Below are 24,872 nucleotides of genomic sequence, written 5' to 3'. Positions count from 1 at the left end.
GAAATGAACTGCAGTAGCCTTCAAAAGTATGCAGTGCTCCACCAATGCCTCACCAAGCCTTCATACTGTATGCACACCCTCCCTCCACTGCTACAACCCGATGCTGTCCAGTGATATGCGTGTACAGTATTTCCAATTCTATTTTTTTATTCTTATTCAAAACACAAACAAAAACACATCTGTTTTTTTTTGTAAAAACAAAAAAATACTAGCTGTCCATTAGAGATGCAATAATTGCTTGATTGACTAATCGATTATCAAATTCATGAAGAATTGTTTTGATAATAGGTCAATCGTTTAAATATATTTTTTCATTTAAAATGATCCCAAAAATGAGTGCTTCGTCAAAGCAGACAGATCTGTGTGCTTTTTCAAAATAAATCATATGAAAACATTTGCTTTTACTTTAGAAAGCAATGATCATTTTTGCCTATTTTCTGACATGTTACAGGCCAAATTAGCAACTGAATCATAATTAATTTATATTTGTGCATAATCAGCACTGTCATTTTGAAATAATGTCCTATTTTGGAATAAAATGATGGAAATTTAAACATGTTTTAAAAAAAATCCAAGTCATTGATTAATCGACAAATAATCAACCGACAAATCGATTACTAAAATACTCACGAGTTGAAGGCCTATTACTGTCCTTTGTCCAGCAATGATATGCAGGTGTTCAATTTCATCACAGTAATGTAGGAAGATGAAATTCTAAAAGTTCAGCAGCTGTCTTAATTGCATGATACATTTACATTAATATTTTTTTTCTTGTATTGTTTTTTTACATGTGTATTCTTATTATTAACAATAATAATAAAAATTTGATTTTATTATTATTATCATTATCATTTTTAACAATAATAATACTAATAATAATAAACTTTATTGGTAGAGTGCTTTTAGAAGTTTCTCTAAGAAACTTTGGAGTTTAAAACTGTGTGAAGACATTTCAAAACAGGGAACAGAAAACACATAGAGGAATACAAAATGAGACAATGGCTAGGTAATGCAATGTACGTAATAGATATTAATTGAAATGATGCAAAATACTGATAAAATTAAGTCAAATCCATGAAAAAAAATGTCCTCTTCTATCCATCCATTTTCTGTAGTGCACTTATTCACATCTATAGAAATGTAGCCTCCAATGAACCTAAGATGCATATTTTTTGGAATGCGAGAGAAAACCAGAGTACCTGGATTCGAACCACAAACCTTAGCACTGTGGCCAATGTGCTTACCACTCATCAACCGTGCTGCCCAAGCTGTGCTATTCAAATTGATAATAATCATCCAAAACTGAATGATATTAAGCTAAAAAAAAAACAAACAAAAAAACCACAAACATTGATAAGACAGCATTACGCTCCCAATTCCAATTTGTGCGACATCATCTCCATTCAAGACTTGATGTGTTAACTCAACATGCTGGTTGTGTGTGTGGCAGTGGCGGCGGCCTGCCAGCGACAGCTCGCCTTGCCCGGTGGTCCGCGCTCCCAGCCACTTAGCCATTTAACAAGACAGTCGTTACGAGGACCGAGCCAAGAAGCGCCTGCAAGAAGTTGCTCCGCGCATTTCGTCCCCACCGCTCCTACTCCCACGTACGTTTTTTTTTTTTTTTTTTTTTTACAAGAGTCTTTCTGGCATGCACTCACGCTGCGTGAGTCCGTGTGTGTACTTGGTACCCATTTATTCATTTATTACGACTATTAGCCCACTTTTCTTTCCCCTTCTCCCTCCTCCTTCACCTCGGCAAAATCAGGCTAATAAACAATCGGGGTAGCGCCACGCTGCGATGCCCGTAATGGGCTCCTAATTAGGCACTCCAAACACAGAGAGCGGCCGCTTCACGCCTGCTTTTCTGCACTCATCTGCACAAAGCCGGATGAATTGATTCCATTTGCACGCCACTTAATGTGCTGATTGTTTATTGGCATGGCCGAGCTTGAAAACCAAACGAATAAAAAGAGAAATGTCTTTCACCTTGTGAGGAGGGCTGATATTAATCAACACCAACGTAGGCCAGGCCAAAGGACTTGGGTGCATCGTTGGATGTTGGATGTTGGATGCATTCTACTGAAGAAATAAAAGCCAGACCAACGCTTTGGGGGAACGGTTAGGCTTGCATTTCCATGACAATCATCAGAAAAGGACGGAAGAAGATTTTTCTCTCATCTCCAAAACAGTCCCCGCAACAGCATGCGAAAATGCTTGATGCAATTTTACGCAAAGAATCAACAGGGTGTCCTCCAAGGTTTTATCTGAAAGCCTAGTTTGCTGGCATACGGTTTGTTGGTTTGTAAGGGACACAACTTCAAATCATTATTGACACAAAGTGTCGCGTCAACAGCTCCAATCAACATGACCGACTAGCCTTATGCAAGGAAAATGTTAATTTGCGATATAAAAAAGTCTTAATCTTAAAAAGAACAAGGGGTGACGAGTCACTCTAAAGACAGCCATGCTTGAATGAAAGTATTTGTAATATCCAAACTGATCCAAAGTGAGACGACACCGGTACAAGGTACTGGAATTGTTTATATTTTTGCCAATGCAATGTTAGGTGTCATGTAGTTATGTGTCATAGGGCAAATTTTGCTACTGTAAAGTTATTTATATTCTATATTTGCCATTTTATTCCAGTTGCCTTCATTTTCAGCACTTGAATAATTCTTTGGTCATTTGCATTTATGGCGTTACACTATTTGTACCCTCCGAGATGTAAACTTGTTTTGAGGAACAGGAACATTTTCCACATCACTTATCCTGTTCAGCGTTACAAAGTGATGGAGATTGAGGGCAAGTTCATTTCCAGACATAAAAACTATGGAGCATGCATTTTGCATTCTGATAAAGAGGAGACTGCAGTGAGTAACCTCTGCAAAAAAAAAAAAAAACTCTGGGGAGACCTTATATGTATAAAGTTTCAAACTGGCTAAGCCAATCTCCAGACTTAAATCTAATAGAGAATGCAGTTTAACTGTAAAATATTTGACCGACCATGAGTAACCCTCGGAAAAAAAAACTTGAAGTAAAGTGAAAGCTTACCATTATTGCAAAGGGAGTTGAGAGTGGGAAAAGTGGAAACTTTTCTAAACGAAATCCCCGGACTTAAACCTCGACTAAGCGTTTTACCCGCTCCAGAAGAGACTGGTGGGAGTAACCCACCAAAACAAACAACAACTAAAAGAGACTAAGGTAAAAGCGTAATGCCGTTTCTAGTCTTATATACTTTATTTCAAGCATATGTTCCAATACTTTTGCAGGAAACTCGGTTTGCAGTCCACAGCAAAAATAAAAATTGCCGCTGTTTCGACACTCTGGCAAGTCAATCGCAAGGTGACTGGGAATCAAAAGGCTGCTACGTGAACCACCGCGCTACCAACGAGCCTTTTCGGAAATGAAATGAATACACAAAAACGAGCCGTGTTAAAACACCGTCTGTTGCATACATTACGTTGGTATTTAATGGCGGGTAACAGCAGGTGTCAGGCATTGGATCCCACCGGGGTCATTTTCACCATTTTAACCTGAGCCGCTTGTTGACCTTCTGCTCGGAATGGAAAAAAAAAAAAAAAAAAAAAGAGGACGCCAAATGCGTTTGTTCCATGGCAAAACGAGCGTGTGAGGTCCTCCTACGTGTGTGTCACGCTCGTCCGCCTGTCTCACTTCCTTTGCAGGCTGCCTTCCTCGCTGCCTTTTATGAGCGAGAGCTTCTCCAGCTTCTCACCTCGGGACACACTCGAGTGTCTAAATGTTTCCACTTGCGGGGTTAAGTGACACGCATTCATTCGCTCGCGCCGTGGGATGCCTGCCCGCCAAAAGTTAACCAGCCTGCATAAGAGTAATGAATCAGCGATTCAGTGTGTGTGCTCGGGCGGGCCGAGTCTGCAAAATGTCAGGTCCAAGTACTGTACACTTTGGTTGGAACTAGCGGCACAGAACTTTTTTTTTTTTTTTTTTTAATGATGATGATAGATTAGATCAGAGATTATTATTATTCTTGGCATGAGAACCAAAAGTGGTACACAAGCTCCCTCTAGTGGTACGGAAATAATTCACAGGGCAAGTTAAGTTCAGTTGTATTTAACTTTTAAGTTCAATACATGGCATTTAATCTTTATGATTGTTTCGAAACTTTTACTTAGGAACAATATTTATTTACCTTTCATGTAAAATGCAGTTTCTTCCTAAAATACTCAAATTTGCTTACGCAATTTTAACTTATTCCTGTTTTTCATTTTACATGATATTTTCCTTGTATTTTTACGTTGTTCTCAAAAATGACACCGTACAATTTTTGTATTCACTTGTCATAATTTGTTTTGCAGTATGGCATTTGATGAGACTCAGCATTGTTTTTGTGTTTTTGCTCCGATTAGAGGGGGTCCACTGTATCTCGACGTTGTCAGGATGTTATGTATAATTTGAAATTGCTCACGTTAAATTTGGATATTATTCTTGGAAATGTGTCTTTTTCTTGTAATAGTACAACTGTAGGAATACAACTTTTCTTGTTTTGGATAAATATTCAGGCTTACAGCGTGTCTTTAATGCTGCTCATTATAGTTGTACTTGGAGAGCCATTTATTTTTTTGGGGGTGTACTTGGTATAAAAAGTTTGAGAACCCACAAGTTTAGACTTACTGTATATAGCACCTTTCAATGGACCCGAGGAAAACTCACAGTGTTTTTTTGGGGTGGTATTGATCACGATGGTCTCGACAGACCGCCACTCCATTTCCAGGCTGTTTTATATCATTTGTGTTATCCCCACCCCCGTGGGTCCCAAATCACCTCAAAAGACCACAGCAGGAGGTTGTTTTGTTTTCTTTGATGGTGTCGATCACAATGGTTCACTTCTCGCATCGGACCGTCACTCCATTTCCGAGCTGTTTTATATCATTCGTGTTGTCCCGATCGCCCTGGGTCCCGAATGCCTTTGAAAAACCACACCAAAACATTTTTCCCCATTTTTTTCTGCGGTCTCGATTACGATGGTTCACTTCTCGCATCGGACCGCTACTCCAATTCCGGGCTGTTTTATATCATTTTGTGCTAACCCGATCCCCGTGGGTCCCGATTCACTTCGAAAAACCACAGCGGTGATTTCCGCCACACTCGCCAACAATTCTGTGTGACAATCAATGCAGCGCCGGAACCTCTCGTGCGGATCGATACCCCGCCGCGCCGCCGGACCCGTGCCCCCGCGCGCCGTCATTAGTGTCGCTGACCTTGAAGTAAAATTCAATTTCCCTGGATCCCAGAAAAAAAAAGCCACCACCGGATTCCAGAAGCCATTTCCAGCTTGCGGCACAGGATATTACAGCTTAAGGAATTCCGTTTGAGGCGGTAATTATATCCGAGCCTTTGTGAGGTAAATAAAAGTTCCTGATACGCAGGCGGGATGGTTCTCAGTTTCAATTACGATGTCTTTGAGGGACTCACGCCCGGGCAGCATCGACGGACGGGAGGATTCTGTCCACACTGGCTAGAGAGAGAAAGGCGAATGTGCGGCTAGAGAACCGCAAGTCTCATTATACCGATCAGTCCAGCGGTGTAGAACGACAAAGGGGACGGGCTCCATGAACACTGCCTTGAATATTCTTTTCCACCCCAATCATGATATGCCGGCACAAGTTAAGATCAGAGCGGCTGAAGCTTTGGTGGCCCCACTTGGAGACTTGGACTGAGACTCGCTTGTGTCAGAATCAAAGTGAATGTCGGAGTGGCGTCAGGGGCCATGGGAAGCGATGCTACCGTCTCGGCGGATAAAGCTGTAGGATTGGCGACTGCACTTTGAAGTCAGTTATCAGGGGGGATTTGGCGATGGGGAGCCGGGTAATACGCTGCGTGTGTGTGTGGATCCTTGGAGTGGGGGTGGAGGGTCACCCAAGGAGCCCAAATTTGGATATAAAGAGGTGAATTCAGTTAGGAATTCCTGAGCCCTGTTCAAAAATGATAAAACGCGAGTGAGCAAATTTGGATTAAAGCACGTAATGATGCCGGATGGTTTGGTTCCCGTGACAGGTGATGTCATCCATTTTTCAAACTCTGTTAAATAAACATTCCCCCCGCTCAGCATGTCAACTCCCCCATCAGATTAAATCATACACGCTTTGCCTATACATTTCACCATGAAATATTCAGAAGCTTTAAATCCGACCGTATACCACCCGCCTCATGTTCCAGACAACTGTGAAATATGCATGTCGCCGCAAAAGCGTGTAATGCAGGCGTTTAATGGATTTCTTAATTACTTAAGTGTCTCTCAAGGAGTAATTTCCCAACATAATGCGCTTAATCATGTCATTCTCCGAACACACCGCGGTCCTTTGTGTCGTCAGTTAAACTGGGAATTTTTGGTTTCAATATGTGCGTCAGACAGCCGTGAAAGGATGAAAATGTCTGGCTGTATCGTTGGATCACACACGATTGTTCCAAACGATAAAAAGCATATTAGCTCAGAGGGCCGTGAGTGACAGGAAAACTGTGTTACGGCGTATATTGGACGAGCTGAGCTGCTCATAAATTGGACGGAGAATCAATGATGAATACGATGTCTTTGTAGTAGCTGTGACTTGTTCCTCAGCCAAGCTTTAATCTAGTGAAGCAACAGCCTCCACTTCCTGTTCCGTTTGCCAGATATGATGGATGGTCCCAAGATGAAATTGGACTTGGACGGTTTGACGCTTAACGTGAATGTGAATAACTACAACGAAGAGTCCTTTAGATGATAGCAGGTTTCATGTTCACGGCCCGTGCATTCCTGCATGCTTTTTGGCCGCCGGGACCCGCAAATCCCGCTCAAATGGGATTGTACTGACCTGCTCCGAGACCACGGACGAGTGCCTGGTATTGTCCTGAAGTCTCTGTTCTTTCTTTAGAGAATCTGGATTCATATATAGAAGATCACTGGGTACTTTACAGCCATTCTGGGACCAGTTATGTGTAAAGCGCTCTCTTAGGCTGGATTTACACTGCTCGTTTCAAGTGCCACAATTCAGTTTTTTTTTTTGCTCTTTAATGGGAAAATTGGGATTTGGGGTGATACGAGTTCTCGAGTACCTGGATGAACAAAAATAAATACTTGAAAAAAATGTTGTTGTTTTTTTTCTGCCTCACGTACCCATTTATTTGGTGCATACGGTAGGGAAGACAGTCAAGCCAGGCACGGCAACAAATCGTTCATGCGATGATTGATAGGAAAACGCCAGCAAGGTAGTCGGAAGGCCAACTTCAAAATAAAATTTTAGCAAATGGACACCAATGCCTCGGAACACTTATTTTGAAGTTGTCCCTGGTAGCGCTGACTTGACTCGTCTTCTCGACTGGAGAGGCTCGATAGTTGGAATCCAGTTGACATTGTCGTCATAAACTGTTGCCGCCAACTTCAGTACGTCCTTCTGAAATCATCTTCAGGCTCTAAATTAAGGAAGTTAAATAACCTCAAATTAATTACGCTGACATTGTCTGATATGGTGACTGTTACCAGTGCTAGCGGCTAATGGCTAGCTGCTAATGGCTAGCTGCCAAGCTAGCCGCCTGCTAAGCGGCTGGCAAGAGCCGTCAGACTTCTTTACAAAGGCAGTTTAATACGTGCAAATGACTGCACGCTCCGATTCAGACAAAGCAAAGTCGTTACTGTGGCCCTGATGTGACTGTCCCATACTCACTTATGATTTAAATTAAATTCAAGTAAAAACATGTTGATTATAGTGAAACTTGCTATATTTGTTTCTGTATTCATAATTGTTCTTTGACCAAGGGAAAAAATATATATATATATATTTAACAATTTTCTCAGAATAACCAATTACTTGATAAAATTTTCAGTCAAAAGCAAACATTTTCGAAACCTGCAGCCCTAGTTGGGATATGCGTCAAGAAAATGCATGATTTGGATATCTTCAGATCGGATGCAGGCCTCTTCCAAATTTTGATAAAAATCGGAGATGTACTGTCTGACATGCCGATGAGAATGCAGCATAAATGCGCACATCGGAACGTATACAGTAGCCTGTCAATGAAAGATTGATGTCATCGGAAAAAATAAATAAATTAAAAAAAAGAAATCTGTGTTGTCACTACCTGGTGTTGATACTTGTGGAGTTAATTTTGTGTAATTTGGATGTCTGTGTATGTGGGACATTTCATGTGTGAAGGTTAACAACCATATTGGATGCTATATGTGTCACTAAATAAAAAAAATCTGGTTAATCTTTGAATCGGACTTGGACTCTTGGAACGACAGAGGAAATCCAGCCTTTATGGCATCCAGTTGGATATTAAAGCAAATGAATTAAAAAGGTTCTGATGACTTTGTAAAAATATATTCTAGCATGTTTCCTTCATTTCACAGTTAATATTGCACCTACAGTTTGATGTTGATCCAAATTAGGATTGGTTCAGGACTTGGCAGAGGTCGCCCATTCCGCAAGCTCGGTTCGCCAGGCTTCGCTGACTCTATGGTCCGATTCCTTCAAATCCAATATCAGGGGAATTATTCCCCAAATTCCCGCATACCATGTAACCTGCTCGTAACCTCGTCGCTCCAGCTTGAATTCATTTGGGGCTCAGATTCGGGATCGCGAGGGCGCTGAGGATTTGGCGTGCGGCAGCCTTTTTTGGGGGCGGGGGAGTATGTAAGGATCCTCTTGGCGGATTTGCGAGCTGTGAGAAAAGCGACCAGTAAAAAAAATGTCCGTCTGATATTGCCGTGCCTGCGCATTAGCTGTCCGGCGATGATCGTTTTTTACCAGCGACTATGTAACGACACTCTCCTTATCTCAAATCTGGAATCACATTCTTTTTTTTTTTTTTTTTTTGGGGGGTCTAATTCTTACTTGTAAATCAGCACACTAAACACAATAAGAGTGTGTGTGTGGGAAGAATCACCTTGATTAAGTACTGGCAGGCTGTCACGTGGCTAACAAACCGTGCAAGGCTTCCAGCAAAAACTTGAGCCTGACCTTCCCGCCCAAATGATAACCATATGAACGTAAGAATTTCCACCTTCAGAGGACGCGCACTCTCACTCTCTCCCATCCATCTCCCGGGGTGAGGCATTAAGCAGTGATAACAGAAAACAGGTTAGAAGGGGAAGGGGTGGTGATGGAGGAGGAGGAGGAGGAGGAGGAGGAAGAGGAGGAGGAGGACCAGAGTGGCATCCGGAGGCCAGCGAGTGGAGATGTCGTGAACGGAATGACCTAAAATGAAAGTTCTGAGCGAGCAGCAGTCACTTTTGCGACTGATGTCATGCGACTTTCTCCGAAGAACAAGCTTGGCCAGGATTTACAATGCAGACTTTTTCCGATTTTTAAGGAAATGTCTCAAAGTGTTTTTGGATGGTAGTTTGTAGTATATCGTCGCTGTCCTGTGAAAAACTCTTATGTCCAATTTTGGAAAAAAAAAATGGGAATGTTCACGTTAATGCGATGTCTGTAACGCGGAAACACTATTCACGTAAAAATAAGAAAATTGAAAAAAATGGACATAAGTGTTTTTTTCACAGGACAGCGACAATATACAGTATACACTCCGGTATAAATGATTAATATAACCGATTTCAAATTTGTTTAGGGGGTCATCAATTTCTCACGTTTTTTTTTCCGCTGCAGGGTTCAGTTCCCTTGAAGAACGGGAGTTTACTGTACAGCGTCTGGTTTTCCGTTGCACCACCAATGCGTGTAATTACAGAAACCGCATGCATGTTGCTACGCATGTACAACTTCATTTTTTTTTTTTTTTCTGGGAGTCACATTGTGTGAGTTAATGGTTAGTAGACACCCTCATGTGGAGGCATGCGGCAGTGAGTGTTGGCGGGCCAGAGTGATTCTGCGGCCGTGTGCGCCTGATAGTTTGAATAAGCATTCCTCCGGGTGTGTGTGCAATTAGGGTTAGGACTGTGTGTGCGCACCGTGTGTGTGTGTGTGTGTGTGTGCTGGGAGTTGTTAGCGGTTCCATCTGGGTCTCCTGGAAGCTGTGTGGAGTCAGGAAAACCGCATCTCATAAAAAGCGGAGGCAGCCCAATGTTCTACAAGGACAGAACATTACTGGGAATGTCGCTCAGGAAAAGCCTGGGAGCCGGGCCCGCACGCCGGCTCCTCTCCCCTCTCTCTCCTCGGGCTCCGTTCCACTCGCCTCCCTTCCTCCCGCGCAACTTATTTTTCACCGGGTGAGGGATTAGGAAGAGGAAGACATAATAGAGAGTGTGGGAGACGGAGTGGAGGGGGAACGCTGATGACATTCCCATCTGTGTGCGGCCAACAGCGGAGGGAGCGGCGACAGACTGTGGCCTGAGTGGAATGGGGGAAGGGGGATGGGGGGGGGGGGTTCATGTTGGCCCTCGGAAACAAGCATGACAGTAGGATGACAAGGATGAAGGGTCGAGGGATGGGGAGTGGTGGCGGTGGTGCCAAAGTGAAGGGCAGCGTTCCCATGTTGTCCCGGTTTGAACTGCTGGGAAGCCTTCGCTGACATATGCAAATGTGTGAAAAAGCATAAACAAGACATTACACGCACTATTTTCCACTCATCACATCTGCGGGGAACAGCTCCAAACTGCATGTGGACCATTCAGACTTGAGCTAAATGATCCGATGAAATAGATGGATAGATAGATAGATAGATACTTTAGATCAGGAAAGGCCAACTTAAATGATGGAGGGGGGCACAATTTTTCATCAGCGCTATTGGGGGCCACATAGAGGAGACCAAGCACTGATTAACCACACAAAAATGATATTATAAAAATAGAAAGAATACCTGCGGGTGAGAGAATAGTGAAAATCCATATCTAAGTGATGCTCATTGAAATTGGGGATCTTTTTGGGGGGGGGGGGGGAACTGAAAAAAATAAAAATGAAAAATGTTTTTTCCACTTTAAATATTGACAAAAAATACGCCAATAGGTGAATTCGTGGGTGCCAAATCGCAAGTATACGGGGAGTCCACTGTTGTAGTAGTTGCGCTTGTATTTGCCATTGCGTTTTACTTTTGTATTTGTATTATGCCAAGGAATGAATATCAAATAAAAGAATATTCTACTATAAAATGATAATATAATCATCCCAACTCATATGTCAGTGCAAAGACTGTGCACGTGACTGAACAAAACCACACTAAACCAAAAAAAAAAAAAAAAAGCCAATCATTTATTTTAATGGTTATTGATGCCACATGTAATTTCTCCCCTTTTCAAATCAAACTTCCATCCACTGGAGTCGTTAATGCTATTGATTAACTTCTGCACTATGAGGAGCCTATTACAAAGGTAAATTGCAGAGTGTACGCATATTTAGTCACACCCCCGTCCCTCCGTCTGTTTACTTTTTGTTCTGCTGCAGGCGAGGTGCGCCAGGCTTAATTTCTTCAGTAAATTATCAGCTAAAAGGCCGTAGTGGCACGTGCTATTACTTAGCCGCCAACAATAAGAGTTCATTGCAGCAGTGGTGGTGGTAATAATAATTATGATTCCATGTCAGAGTCACATCGTTGCAGCACTTCCAGCCTCGTATACAATCGTTATTTGGTAGTACTGCTAAACAATAAGGGAACCTTTACAATTAAGGTTATTACAATATTATAACGCTGTAGTAAGCGTTTAGAAGGACTTTTGATCAAAACTGAGGAAGTTAACTATCGCCGCACTTCAAGTTTCGTGTTATTGTTAATTGTACTGCTTAGTAAGGGAAACTTTATCAATTATGTTGTTACAATGTTATAAGACCATAGTAAATGTTATAAGCATTTTTTACTACAACTGTGAATGTTAACTATCACCGCCAAATTAAGAACCCACGTTTAGCTCTATTGCTTTCTGTTCACATAATTTCATGTTGGGGTATTACCAGTCATATGTATACCACTTTATAAGAACATTGTTATTGATCAATGGTAGCAGCTAAGTGAACACCAAATCATATATGTAACAGTCGACCATGTATGGCGGTAGTTTCAACTTGCCAAATAGTGAACCCATAGTCATTAATTGGAGAAAATGTGATTCCGAACTGTGATATATATTTTTTTATAATTACAATATATTGGAGAAATGAACAATTCATAAACACCAAGCACCAACAAATAATACCTTAAACAAATATTATAGATAACAAAATCGTTTTTCTTCACCTTTTTAAAAAAATGTTATCCAACAGACATTTTCTATAATATATTGGCCCTATACTGCAATTGATTTAAAGACAATATGAGAAAAAAACACTGCAACATCATTATAATTCAGCCTACTTTGTTGTTTTAAATACAGAAAAATGTGTTGAACGTAAACTGATGATTGCTGAATAATTACTCAATTTTGAAAATAAGTACTATGATTGTAATTTTTTTAATCAATTCATTTTAGTCCTTAAAACACATTTAAGCGCATATCAAATACAGTACAAATGTAATCAATAAAAGTTGTTGCATAAGTGAACAAAACACGTGCACAGACCAGCCACTTCATACAAAGATGAATCATTCTTATAAGGAGTCATACAGGGAGATTATTTGCAAAATTTTGACAAGCACATAGCTCGATGGAAGTCAAAATATTAGGAACCGCTCTCGATACGACAGTGTAGTTGTACGCTGCATGTGCGTGTGCCCGCGACTGGATCTGCAAGTGTTTTAAGTCACAGAAGCCGTTTCCGTGCATACACTGCACCCCCCCCCCTGACACCCCCCAATAATACCCCCGCCTCTCTCCACCTCTCCTGCCATGCTGTTCCACTTACACCTTGGAATAGTGCAGCACACTTGCATACAGATAAGCACATGTGAACACAACGCACGCTCACACACAGCAAGAAAACCACATGCACATGTCAACTCGCTGCACACTAATTCATTCGGGAACACTTCGGGTTTCAGCACCAGAACCTTTTTGTGCAATTATAGAGGAAGAAGGAGGGGAGATGTAGTTTGATGGCGTGACATTTTTCTCTTCGTTTTTTTTTTTTTTTTGGGGTAAAAAAAAAAAAAACCTTTTTCCCTTCTTCTCGTGTGTCTGCGTAGGGGAACAAAGTGGAATGGTGAAAGGATAAAAAGTGGCCCATGATTGTCGCCTAAAATAAGTGCAGGGGGGCCGCGGTACGCCTTTTTGTGGACCACTTCAAGAAAATTGTTTACAAAATTGCATGCAACCTGTAAAAAAAAAAAATTAAAAAAAAAAACAAAACAAAAAAAAACAAAATATATATATATATATATATATATATATATATATATATATACATATATATATATATATATATATACACACTGTATATTAACAGTATAGCACAGGGGTGGACAAATCTTGAGCATGAGGGCCACGCTTAAGTCTTTAAAGGGACAGATGGGTGATGGGTGGTCATTCGAAGACAACAAAAAGAAAAATATCTAGTTAAAATGTGCACGTAAAATATGCAAATTAGTTTGATGAAAAGAATCTTATCATTTTTCATTTTATTATTTGTGCTGAATTTGTCATGACCTATGAAAGTATTAAATAGAAAACATTTAAAAATATATGTAGTAAAAACCAATCCTAAAAAAAATATATGTAGTAAATACATACGTAAAATATAGTGACTGGGGAATGAGGAAGAATGTATAAATATGCAATGACTACCTGCATATTCAAATATTTGTGCATTTAATTTTTTTTATCATAGCCTGTGTTATTTGCTGAAAACTCACCTATTCGCTGATTTGGTGTTCAGGCCAAATCGGTAAAGCTTGTTTCTCACTGAGCGGTTAATGCTTGCGAAGATAGCGAGTTTTTGTCAGGGTTTGTAAAAGTTGTTTGCAGACAGTTTTTACTTGTCCCAAATATTTTGAACATGTTCCACATTTCTTGGTGACCAGAAAAACGGTGTGGGACTAGTAAAAACCGTCTGCGAACTTCTTTGCAACCTTTTGCAAACCCCGATGAAAACCCCAAATTCGCTATCCTTGCAAGCATTCGCCACTCAGTGAGACCATTTTGTGGCATCTTAGTGCAAAGCAACTATATGAAGGAGCATCATTCCGACAAAGGTAGCGCTTTGGCACCGCCTTGTGGCATCTTGGTGCCAAGGAACTACTATATAAAGAAGTGAGTTGAGGAGCGAGATTTAGACAAAAGTAGAACTTGGGCAATTATAAAAATGATAATATTAGGAGGGGCCTCAATTTTGCAATTCACAGCAGGGCTCTGTCCAAATCCACCACGGATAAAAAACAAAACAAAGAGGCTGAATTTATACAATAAATATTACAAGACTCTTGATCATGTGAATGCTTGGCAGGCCAGGTTAACGTTTCGTTGCAGCCTCGCCGTACTTTGCCCACCCCTGGTTTTGGCGAATCGGTCTCTGACCTGCAGTATGTAGCCCCGCACGTAGTCCCGCAGGGTCCAGCCTAGGCCGTGCAAGATGTGCAGCACCTCCTCCTGCTTGAGCACGGAGAAGAGGCGGTCCAGTAGGATCTTGAGCCGCACCGGCACCGCCTGCGTGCCGTACAGCATCAAGCTGCTGATGTCGAAAACCACGTTGGACTGCACGATCTCCACCTGCGTCGGGTGGTACAGGTGCTGCGTGCTCAGCTTGTCCAGGGCTGTACGCAAAAAACACAGAAATAATTGACTTAGTCATCAGCTTTTATTTAATCCACTTTACTCAAGCACAAATGGGGCGAAACCTTTATTTGTACATTTGTTACGAAGTGTGAACGTAGCCTTCGTATTCTTCATGAACTTGAACACATGAGCAGCAATATTACATTTCTTCAATATGCGCAACATCTAATAAACTCCACATCGACGTTCTTCGAAAATTGTTTCCTAGCTCCATTATGTTGCTCCTGCCTTAAAGTGGAAGTCAACCCAAACATATGTTTTTTCAAGATTATGTTCTATGCAGGCCCACTAGTTGGAACAAGGCATTCTGATAAATATTGCCTTTGTGGAATACTGTTAATCCACCCATTTTTAGCCATCTCTGGGGGCGGCCATTTTGTCATTTCTGTCGACTGAAAATGACATCACAACTACTCAGGGCTCAGGTAACGACCAATCATAGCTCAGCTTCAGAAAAGAGGTGAGCCGTGTTTGGTTGTTACCTGGGCCCTGAGCAGTTGTGATGTAATTTCCAGTCGACAGAAGTGACAAAATGGCCGCCCCCTGAAATAACTAAAAAGGTGTGGATTTTGCTTCTTGAAGGAAGTCAACCCAAGCATATTTTTTTCAAGAATATGTTCTATGCAGGCCAACTAGTTGAAACAAGGCAAAATGATTAATAGCCTCACCTGTTTTCTGAAGCTGAGCCATAACCCTGAATATCTGTGATGTCATTTTCAGTCGACAGAAGTGACAAAACGGCTGCCCCCTGAGAATTTTTAAAAAGGGGTGGATATTGCTGCTTAACTCATATTTCACAAACGTAATATTAATCAGAATGCCGTGTAGTGGGCCTGTTGGGAACATATTCTTGAAAAAAATATATGTTTGCGTTGATTTCCACTTTAAGAAAGAAGCACAAGAATTTGCTCCAAAGTTCGGGTGAATGTAGCCTGACAGGCAAAATCGGGGAAAACTAAAACCTAGTCTGCGACCTCAGTCAACTCTTCTGTCCTGTTCGTCCACTCTCCTCTCCTTCCTGCTGCGGGGCCCCCCCAAACCCCTCTCTCGTCCCTCCTCTCAGCCTTCCTTCCCCCTCCGCGCCTGTCTGGGTGACACCTGGCCCGGTCTGGCTTTCTCTGATCCCGGGACCAGGGCCTCGCCTGACAACGCCTCGCCGCCAGACACGAACGTAATAAAAAATGAAGAAGTGCTTGTCAGAGTGGCTGCCAATGCTGACATGAAATGAAAAGTTGCGGGAGGGTGAATGGGGGGACGGCCGGGGGGGAGGACGGACGCCTGACACTTCAACAGGGAGAGGCTGGGAAATATTCGACCAGGTCCTTATGTTGATTCACCCAGAGAGCCCCGCGGCCTGCTATGGTGAGCCAAACAGGTGTTTTCTTTTATCCAGCTTTCTTCTACGCCTTTTGCTCTTTGTACTTTTGGGTTCTTTGTTTTTTTTTTATTACACCTGTGTGAAGAAGTGCAAAAGTGCGGGTTTTTGGGCCATCCAAAATGCACAAACATAGCTTACCAGAAGAGTAAAAGAGAAAATCGGCAATTACAAATACAACTCAAATTCGTGTGATGCTGTTGTTATTAGAGTTAATGCTACTTATTTTTATACTTGCATGACAGTTTCGAGTTTTAAAATGCTACTTAAAACGCTGGCTTTTTCTTAGCTTTTCACAACCCTCATTCCAAAGAAGAAAAAGACTGGAGTTTTATTGCTTTTTTTTTTTATAACTAAGAACTGTCTTTTACATTTGATTGACAGGATTAACTCTGTGCATGTTCCGCTTTTTCTTTGTCTTTTCTCAACATTTGTTCCAAACGGAGAAAAAAATGACTGAGTTTTAATTACAGCGGTGAACTTGTATGACCCTTGACAATGTGAGCTATTTAGAACATTGCCTTCATATGTCTTTATTTCTTTTTTTTTAATGACATATCTAATTCAGTAGAAGCCCAACTTGCAAGTCACACAAAAACGCATTGTCTTTTTCTTTGGCTTGAATATGACATATTCCCAACAAAGTGAAAGTAACAAGAGAAAGAGTTTCATTTGGACTATTAAAGCAGTTAACTTTTTATTTTATTTATTATTTGTTTTTGAGCAAGCCAACAAAAGAAGTTCATAGACAAAACAAAAACAAGAGGTCACCAAGACAAAAGGTCACCATGTCACCATTTGCAACCGTTCTACACATGCTGCTCAAAAAATGGAGTGGGAAGAAGAAAACTTCTTTTTACATTTTAAGGAAAATGTATTAACCATAAAGTACAGTATATGTATTTGGCTTTTTGAGACACTCTTCAAATGGAGGGGAAAACAGGAGCATAGAATGAGTTTCAATAACAGTGGTTTACTTCTTTAAAACATTTAACTCATTCACCGCCAATGACATATTAATTTGTCTCTTCACGGTCCAGCCATTCAAGCCCAGGAATTTGTATATTTTTTCAAATTTTTTCAAATGTTAGGGCAAAAGAGGATCTGAAAATGTCTGGCAGTGAATGAGTTAAATGACAAAGGATAAAGTCTGTTTTGGAATTGTATTGCTATTTTACATTTGACCCTTCTTATTCCATTTGTACAACAGCTAAGAGTGTTAAATAGCGACAGACGCGAGAGGTGCACCTGTGACGTGTTCAGAGCTCAAATGATTTTCCTCCAGCTAAAATTTGTTTTTGTGACGGAAACAGTGTGACTCTTGAAATTGTTTATTTTTATTGCGTTTATTTTAAATGGGGAAAATCAACCTTAAAGATCCTACTGTGAATCCATTTTGGAAATTTCTCATTTTTGCACATAGTGAATAAAGATGAAATGAGTCTGATCAAAGTACATACAGCAATCCTGCTACTTTGTTTTGACGTTTAAAAAAAAAAAGAAAAAAAAAAAAAAAAGGTTCCTTACCGTGAGCTACCCAGCCATGTTTGCAGTGGTCACATGTGCGCAGGTGAATCTTGCCCGGCTGGAAGCACTCACACGTGCAGTTGACCAGCGTGCAGCGGATGGCCTGCAGGGGGAACAAACAAATCCACATTATTACAAGAAACATTTATTTGAGGTTTCTGTTGTCAGGATTTAAAAGAGTTCTCTCCAAAAAGCAGAGTTGTCTTACATGCAGTGTTCAGCTGGTGTGCTGTAGATTAGGGCTGCCACAAACGATTATTTTGCTAGTCGACTAATCACTAACAGTAGTTGGGATTAGTCGACTAATCGGATAATATATTAATCGCGACAAATCGCAGCAGCAAGCTGCTGCTCTTATAATAAGCATCATTCGCTTACAGCTTGAATTCTTTATGTACAAACTAATCATGAAGACAAGATGATAGTACATTCAACTTGTATTAAACTTCGCAACTCAACCCATCATTCCTGACACAGTTATAAGTAAAGCAGCGACTTATATCGATGGCGGTACTCTGGCCTTAACATTTTTAGCTGTAATTCTTTAGTGCGTTTTAAAATTGAACCAAAACTATACACTATGCAGAGTTGCACTAATACAGTGAAATTATCAAAAGAAGAACAAAAAGAAGTACTTGTATACATATTTCACTCTTCTTGGGCACCAAGACTTTTTTTTCTTTTTTTTTTTAACAGAAGGTAGTGAAATCACAGTCGTAAATTGGGCAAACAAAACTATAATAAACACTTGTATTGTTTTTTAATTTTGTGTTAATTTAAACTTTATCAAAAAGGTTTTGTTATTCTTTTCACAAGTATGCATAATTTAAAAGTAGTAAATTGATCTACACAATCAAAATGTGGTATGCACCTGTAACAAAAAAGGAAGACCTTTTTTTTTTTGCACTATAACATAGTATATTACAACAAACTTAATAATGGATTTTATTGTTATGTGATGCCGATGAGTGGCACATCGGACGTTTTTGTGTTGAGTGGTGATATTTCCCAGTTAATGAACGCATCGCTCCGCTCGCGAGTGAGAGGGGGAGAGAGAAAGAGAAAGCGTGCGCTTCCTGCTTCGATGTCCACCACAGACATAAACACACAGAGTTTTGGTTGTTAATCAACGCGAGTTTACTGAATAATGGCTGTTTAATCCATAGGAGATGCTACGATGTTTTAGCGTACCAAATAGGAGTGTTACATCAAACACGCCGTAACGTGTGTATGCTAACTGCAGCTAGCTTGTAAACACAACTGTGCCTATGTCAGATATGAAATCAGGCATAAGCCATAACTTGCTTCCTTTTTTTAAATGATCCGGCATCCCCATCGTGCTGCCATGAAAGGCAGGTTTGCATTGTATTGACTATATTTGGTGAAATGCGCCGTAACTTTCGGACTCTGTTGTCAACACGAATTAGCTCTTACAGTGTAAGGTTTACACTACTTTACCCACAATGCTTCTGTTTACATCACCCGGATTACCACCACTGCGCATGTGCGTTGCAGATAGGAAAACAGCCAGCGGGAGAAGAGCGAGACGTCTCGAAAGAAAAATAATGTGCCAAATAAATAAATAAATAAACTTACAGATTAAAATGAATCGTCGACGACGATGTCGTGATTAGTCGACTAATCATGGCAATCCTACTGTAAATATGCCAAAGTTCACAGAAAAAAAGAGAAATCCCATCAAATTGTTTGGATGGAGGCTCAATTACTCCACTGGAGGTGCAATTGCTTTGAAAGCTCTTAGCGGCGAAAGGTTAAGTGCGAGCACAAGGCATCCCCGCGTTTGCCCTCTAACGACTACCCAGAAAACGTCTGCTGTCCGCGCAAATAAAAACATCTGTAGAGTACAAACGGGTGGAGCAGCTGCAGGCTGTAAATTCGCCGTCATCGGACAGCACGGCCCAATGAAACGTGGAGTAAAACAAATTACAAACATTCATCTTAATAAGCCGCCACCGGCCTTTTGTTTATCTTTTTTTTTTTATACACGGAATAGCTTATTAGACCACTTCAGCACAATAAACTGCGCTGTTTGCTATCATATCGGCCATCACTCACATATAGACAAACTCAGGCTAGCTTCTAACAAAGATTTTCTCGGTTTTCGAGATTTCTTGGTAACAAAGCCACCTTCAATTACTGACATACTTACTGTTGTTCATTTAATTGTCTTACTGTACCTGTATGGCTTACAAATGTTTAGAAATGAAAACAAATATTCACAGTAACTAGACATGTACAATTTCTGGAGAAATTCTGTGTAAATGCTAAAATGCCGAATGAAAAAATATGGATCATCAATGATATGAATCTGTTTTGCTCAATATGTTACTGGGAATGAATAGGGATTTTTTTTGTGGGATTTTTTTTGCGGTGAAAATGTAGAATTTTTTAATCAATGGAAATTTTTGGCAAGTTGAATATTGTTTCCAAGGTGAATTGAATGATCTGAATGTTTTCAATTTATGTAGAATTATGTAGAAGTAAATGCATGTCAAAATAATGGGTGGAAGAAAAATAGGAATGACGTGAATGCTTTTAGCATTCACACCATTATGACTTTCGGTTAATGAGATAGACCATGGTGCGTTCTGACTCTTGTACAAATTCATGTCATGGCCATTATCGGCATAGGAACGGACTCCTGCTGTAAACCGATCGGACATTCAGCAATGTGCTATCCACTAGCCACCAAGTTGTTTTCTGACGAGTTCATTTTGAAAGCCATTACCACGACAGGTCAACAGTAACTGTGCAGCTGCTATGTTTTGTGGCCGGCTTCTTTTAGTCGACAAAATCTCGACGGTCTGGCGAGTGGCTCTCGCTTATCAGAATCTTTATGAATTTACAGTGGGCGGCCGTGAGAATCATGCAAGTCACGGAATGGTGGCAGGTCATAGTCCAGTGTCTGAACAATCTGACAATCTGGATTTCACAATGTCCCGAAATGTTCGATGAGAGTGGAGGAGGAGAATCGACCTTTAGGTTGCACAAAAGTCACAGTTCAGCACTTTTATGGATATTCTGCTTCAACAACATGAAGAACTTTTAATGATTTGACAAATTCTACAATTCTGGATATAAAACCTACTGCCATGATCCAAATGCAAATCCAAAATCCATGCTCTAAGTTTATAAACCATCTTACCGAGCAAAGGTGCCAACGTGAAAACGAGCTAATCTGACAAACGGTATATTAAACCACTTTCAACCATGTCGACACAGTCAAACAGAGTATTTGAACATTTTTAGGATCTTCAGGTAGAGGGAGGGAGCAAGGATTACGCCATTAAGTGTTCATGCATAAATTGCCATTCGGAAGACTATTTACAGTATGGGTGAAGAGTTCAACAGGAATATATGTTTACAAATGCATTTTAATTGGGTTTGGGTGCATTCAAGTTTGCTAGCTATCTCAGAGTGCATTGCTGTTTGCAGCCATGTTCCAAACTTTGTTTGGAGCTAAACTTCATTGACGAGTTAAAGTTTTTGTCTTGCAAACTTTGGCAGTGATTTTTCTGGCGGGGACTTACTTGAACTCTGGTGTATTAGCGCTCCCAGGATGCATTGTAGTTTGCTGCAGTGCAAGTGACCGTACTACATTTTCCATGATGGTTCTTCCAATCTAAACTAGCTAAGACTTCTTTCGGAAAACACATGGATATTTATCTTGCGGAGTCTTGCGTGAACTTTGATAGCCATCCCAGGATGCAATGCCGATGCCAATACAGAAAACTGCTGTATTGTCGGTTAGTTATCTTAAGTAGCCATATGCCGTTTTTAAAATCGTTCTTCTGTTCTAAATTAATTGTTGCAATTTTGGTGGGGATTCTTTCTAGTGGAGTTTTGCGTGAATCCCACTTTGCTAGCTATCCCAGGGTTCATTGTAGTTTTCTGTCATTTATTTTGCCAAGACCTAGTTTTAATATATATATCTTTAGTTGGAAATCTTTTGTCTCAAATATTCAGTTTTAACGCTCCAGTATCTGCAGTTAGCAGATTGATGCCTTTTGCTAATTAGCTTCATGTGCGGCAGGCCTAACAGTAGCAGCAGCAGATGCAAACAAACAAATGGAAATATCAAGCGCACCTCTGCTGTTTACGAGCCGGCGTCTGACAGCTGACAAGATAGTTAAGGGGCGTCTAATACGGCAATTAGAGCGTGGCACTATCTGCGGGGCTGCCGCTGTGACAAGGCGCTCCTCTAATCACGGACTTATTACGCCAGCTAGCAGCAACCTCTCATATCTGGGCCATTAAGCAGACTGGGGCATTAAGACACATTAAAGCAGCAAGAGGCACTAAGGGCAGAAAAAGGCATTTGAGGGAGGCGGAGGGGGTGCGCTTTTGTTTTTCAGATTGACTTCGAATTTGAGCCAGGAAGAAATGTAAAAGGCTTCAGAAGTAAAGAATGACAGAGGAAGAAGTTGAAAGAATACAAATTGATTACAAGGCTCTTAATAAGGAAGCGAGTGTGCAGATGTGTCCAACCCGGCCATCAGAAACATCTGTGTTTGCTTTAACAGACGAAACAAGAGAGACAAAAGAATAAACACGGCTCCCCCGCCCCACACCCCTTGTACGAGTCTCCGTGCGACCGCATGGGTCTGCTTTGCGCTTGGCTCGCTTTCTAACCTGGCCCGACTTTGGTCAGGGACGAGTACCGGGCTCGGATCCCACCACTCCCCTCGCACATATTTGTCACAGAAGGCTGGGGAGTGGGGAGGAGATTGTGTTATCTGAGGCCAGGCCAGAAATGCAGCATTAGTCACTGTGTTAGCGTCTCGCCAGGGTTTCCTCTTTGGCTCGCAACAGGCAGACGAACATGGGATAAAGGACAGGACAGGAGAAGAGGGGGGCTCTGTGTGAGCCGTTTTAGAACCGGTTACAACAAATAGTATGGATCGGTTTCCATTGCCAAGGATGCCAAAATAACCGACCCATACTATAGGACTTTGCAGCTAACTTCTGTTGGGGTACCAGTCACGGTAGTACAGGTCACGTCAGGTGGGTTCTCAGTTTCCTTTATAAGGGTCATGAAACACCCGACCATAGCTACCTTTCAGTTCAGTTTTGCATATTGCTCGACTTTTCTACATCCTTTAGTTAGATTACCGCTTACCGTAAGAGTTGCTTTAGTGGTAGCTATTGAATCTTCACCTGTTAGAAATGATTCCCAAAATATCCCACCCATACAGTTTGACTTTTAAGAATACTGTTGTTGGGGTACCAGTTGCAGTTTCGTTTGGCGTGCATTTTTCAACATTTCCATTTTAAAGGAGCCTAAAATAGCCATACCATATCCCGTACCACTAATGTATGACTTTTCAGCAATCTTTGGATGGGGTATGAGTCACAGTAGTTGAGGTTGGGTCAGTTGGCTTCTGCGTATTGGTCGTAAAATCATCTACATTTTGTGATGGCACCAGTCGCAGTAGTCGGTTCAGTTTAGTTTGCATTTTCTGTATTCCCTTTGTAAAAGGGTACTCAAATATTCAACCCAATCCGTACGACTTTTCAGCATCCTTTTGCTGCGGTACCAGTCACAGTTTAGTCGGTAAGCGTTTACGTTGTAACGGGTATTACAAAATGCAATCTCCACATTATTGCTTTTCAGCAATCTTTCATTGGGGTACCGGTACTATTTACTGTAGTTCTGTTTGGTACACATTTTGTGGCACTTCCATTGTAAAGGAACAGTTGTACAGTAGTTTGCTTGTTCATTTGTTGGTCAACAAAAATGTACCTCTTCCAACCAGGATGTACTGAACCAAAGTGAAATGAGGCAAAAATGTTTGGGGTCTGGGTTGAGTGTCACGCAGCTGCCGATTAGCCGTCGCGGTCAACAACTTGACTCAGTCTGCATCATTCTCAGCCCTTATCTGACTCAAGTGTGTGTCTCACTAGTGTTTAGCTGCAGGCTTGATGTTTCATGGCTGTTTTGCTTGGCCAGCAACGTCTGTCCCGGCCAACTTGTAAACACTCATGACCGGCGACGGCCCGGACTCACCGTGACGAACGTTAGCATGACAGATGGGTGGAAGCATTGTAGAATTCGAACAAGATGGTTCCAGGCTGGACTCTTGGCTCGGGTGCGCCTTGTAAACAGACCCCGTGGCCCGGGACCAACGGCGACACATGCAACTGAGCTGGAGCAGGAATCAGACGTCAGCGAAGACACAATGAGACCGCAGAAGCAATGGTGATCTTTGACTAATAGCATCCTGTTCAGCTGCACTACCGCGCTGTCGTTTTTAATGTCGTAAATGCACGCCAGTAGGCTTTTGTTTTCTCTCTTCCAGCATTTCTGCAAATGCAAAGCCACACAGATGGTCTAGTACTGTTGCTTCCCACTTTAATCGAATCCCTTTACCCGTGTTCAACACGTCGCCACAGACCACAATTCTTGTCGGGCGAGTTAAGCAAAGCCGGGCTCGTAAATGAAAACCCCGTGTGCATACCATGTGCGCGCCTCGTGTTTTACCCGTTTGGAATCGGTCAGCGCTCGAGCTCCTCGTACAACACCGGGAGCATCTTGTCCTCTCGTCTTCCCCCAGCCGTGAGGTATTATCTCATCTGTGAGCTTTAGCTGCTGAAAACGTTGCCAATTTCCTGGCAGAAATGTGCAGCCAATGTGTGCCGGGGAAGAGAGGCGCGGCGGCGCTGCATGTCATAAAGATGAGCCCTGGCCTCGGATTGAGACGTCAGGACCGCACAGTGTCCATATTGGAACCAGGTGACAAATAACACAAGACGCATAAAGAAAGGCTTTGTAGTTGAGTGCAGTCATAACATACAAGGAAGCACAGAACTTATGCTAAAGCTAATTGTTGGTTGGTTCTCATTTCTGCTTCTTTATTAGGTTTGCTTAGACACACTGACATTTTTGTGATACCGCCAAAGAACGGCGTCAGTGATGTTAAAGAGAGGAAGTGAAATAACCACGGAGAAGGAAATGGAACTTATGCGACATAGCAAATCGATTGGTTGCTTAGTACAACATAAGCGATACTGTTCATTGAAAGTACACAAGTGCCAGGCAGATGCTAACCAAAACCATGTCGATCCATCTGCTGTCTAGCATCTTTAACAGAGGAGTTTTACTTTACTTTAGTTCAATTCAGTTTTATTCTAATGTGATGATCTAAATCTTTACAATGTTTTGATAGTTAAGACTGTTCAACTCAAACTTTTTACGTTGCCTAGACAGTTAAACAAACTTGAAAATGAGCACAAAAGCTCATTTCTGTTTTGTATCTGGCAGTCATCTTCAAATGTTGAGTAGGTTTGCTTTATTTTAGTTCTGTTTACTCTTACTCTCAAGAGGTGAGAACTTTTTACACA

At 41.4% G+C, this 24,872-nt stretch overlaps 1 protein-coding gene across 7 annotated transcripts in view; it reads right to left on the bottom strand.

Annotated features, from left to right (window-relative positions):
• Nucleotides 1-24,872, bottom strand: part of bnc2 (basonuclin zinc finger protein 2) — a 197,542-nt gene that overhangs the window by 35,983 nt on the left and 136,687 nt on the right. For 5 of the 7 annotated variants that reach the window (XM_086034330.1, XM_086034331.1, XM_086034337.1 and 2 more), the window contains 2 exons: nucleotides 17,511-17,613; nucleotides 14,351-14,586 (listed from right to left, as the gene is read on the bottom strand). In XM_086034330.1, coding sequence (XP_085890456.1) covers nucleotides 14,351-14,586; nucleotides 17,511-17,613 — 339 coding nt within the window. Of the gene's footprint in view, nucleotides 1-14,350; nucleotides 14,587-17,510; nucleotides 17,614-18,701; nucleotides 18,937-19,106; nucleotides 19,248-24,872 lie in introns of those variants that run through there. The other 2 variants (XM_086034335.1, XM_086034336.1) reach the window with 2 other exon arrangements.

Source organism: Filicampus tigris, chromosome 6 (assembly GCF_054856515.1).
Source record: "Filicampus tigris isolate MCC_2025a chromosome 6, RoL_Ftig_1.0, whole genome shotgun sequence".
NCBI classification, from domain to species: domain Eukaryota; kingdom Metazoa; phylum Chordata; class Actinopteri; order Syngnathiformes; family Syngnathidae; genus Filicampus; species Filicampus tigris.
This window is presented reverse-complemented; position numbering and strand designations above follow the sequence as displayed.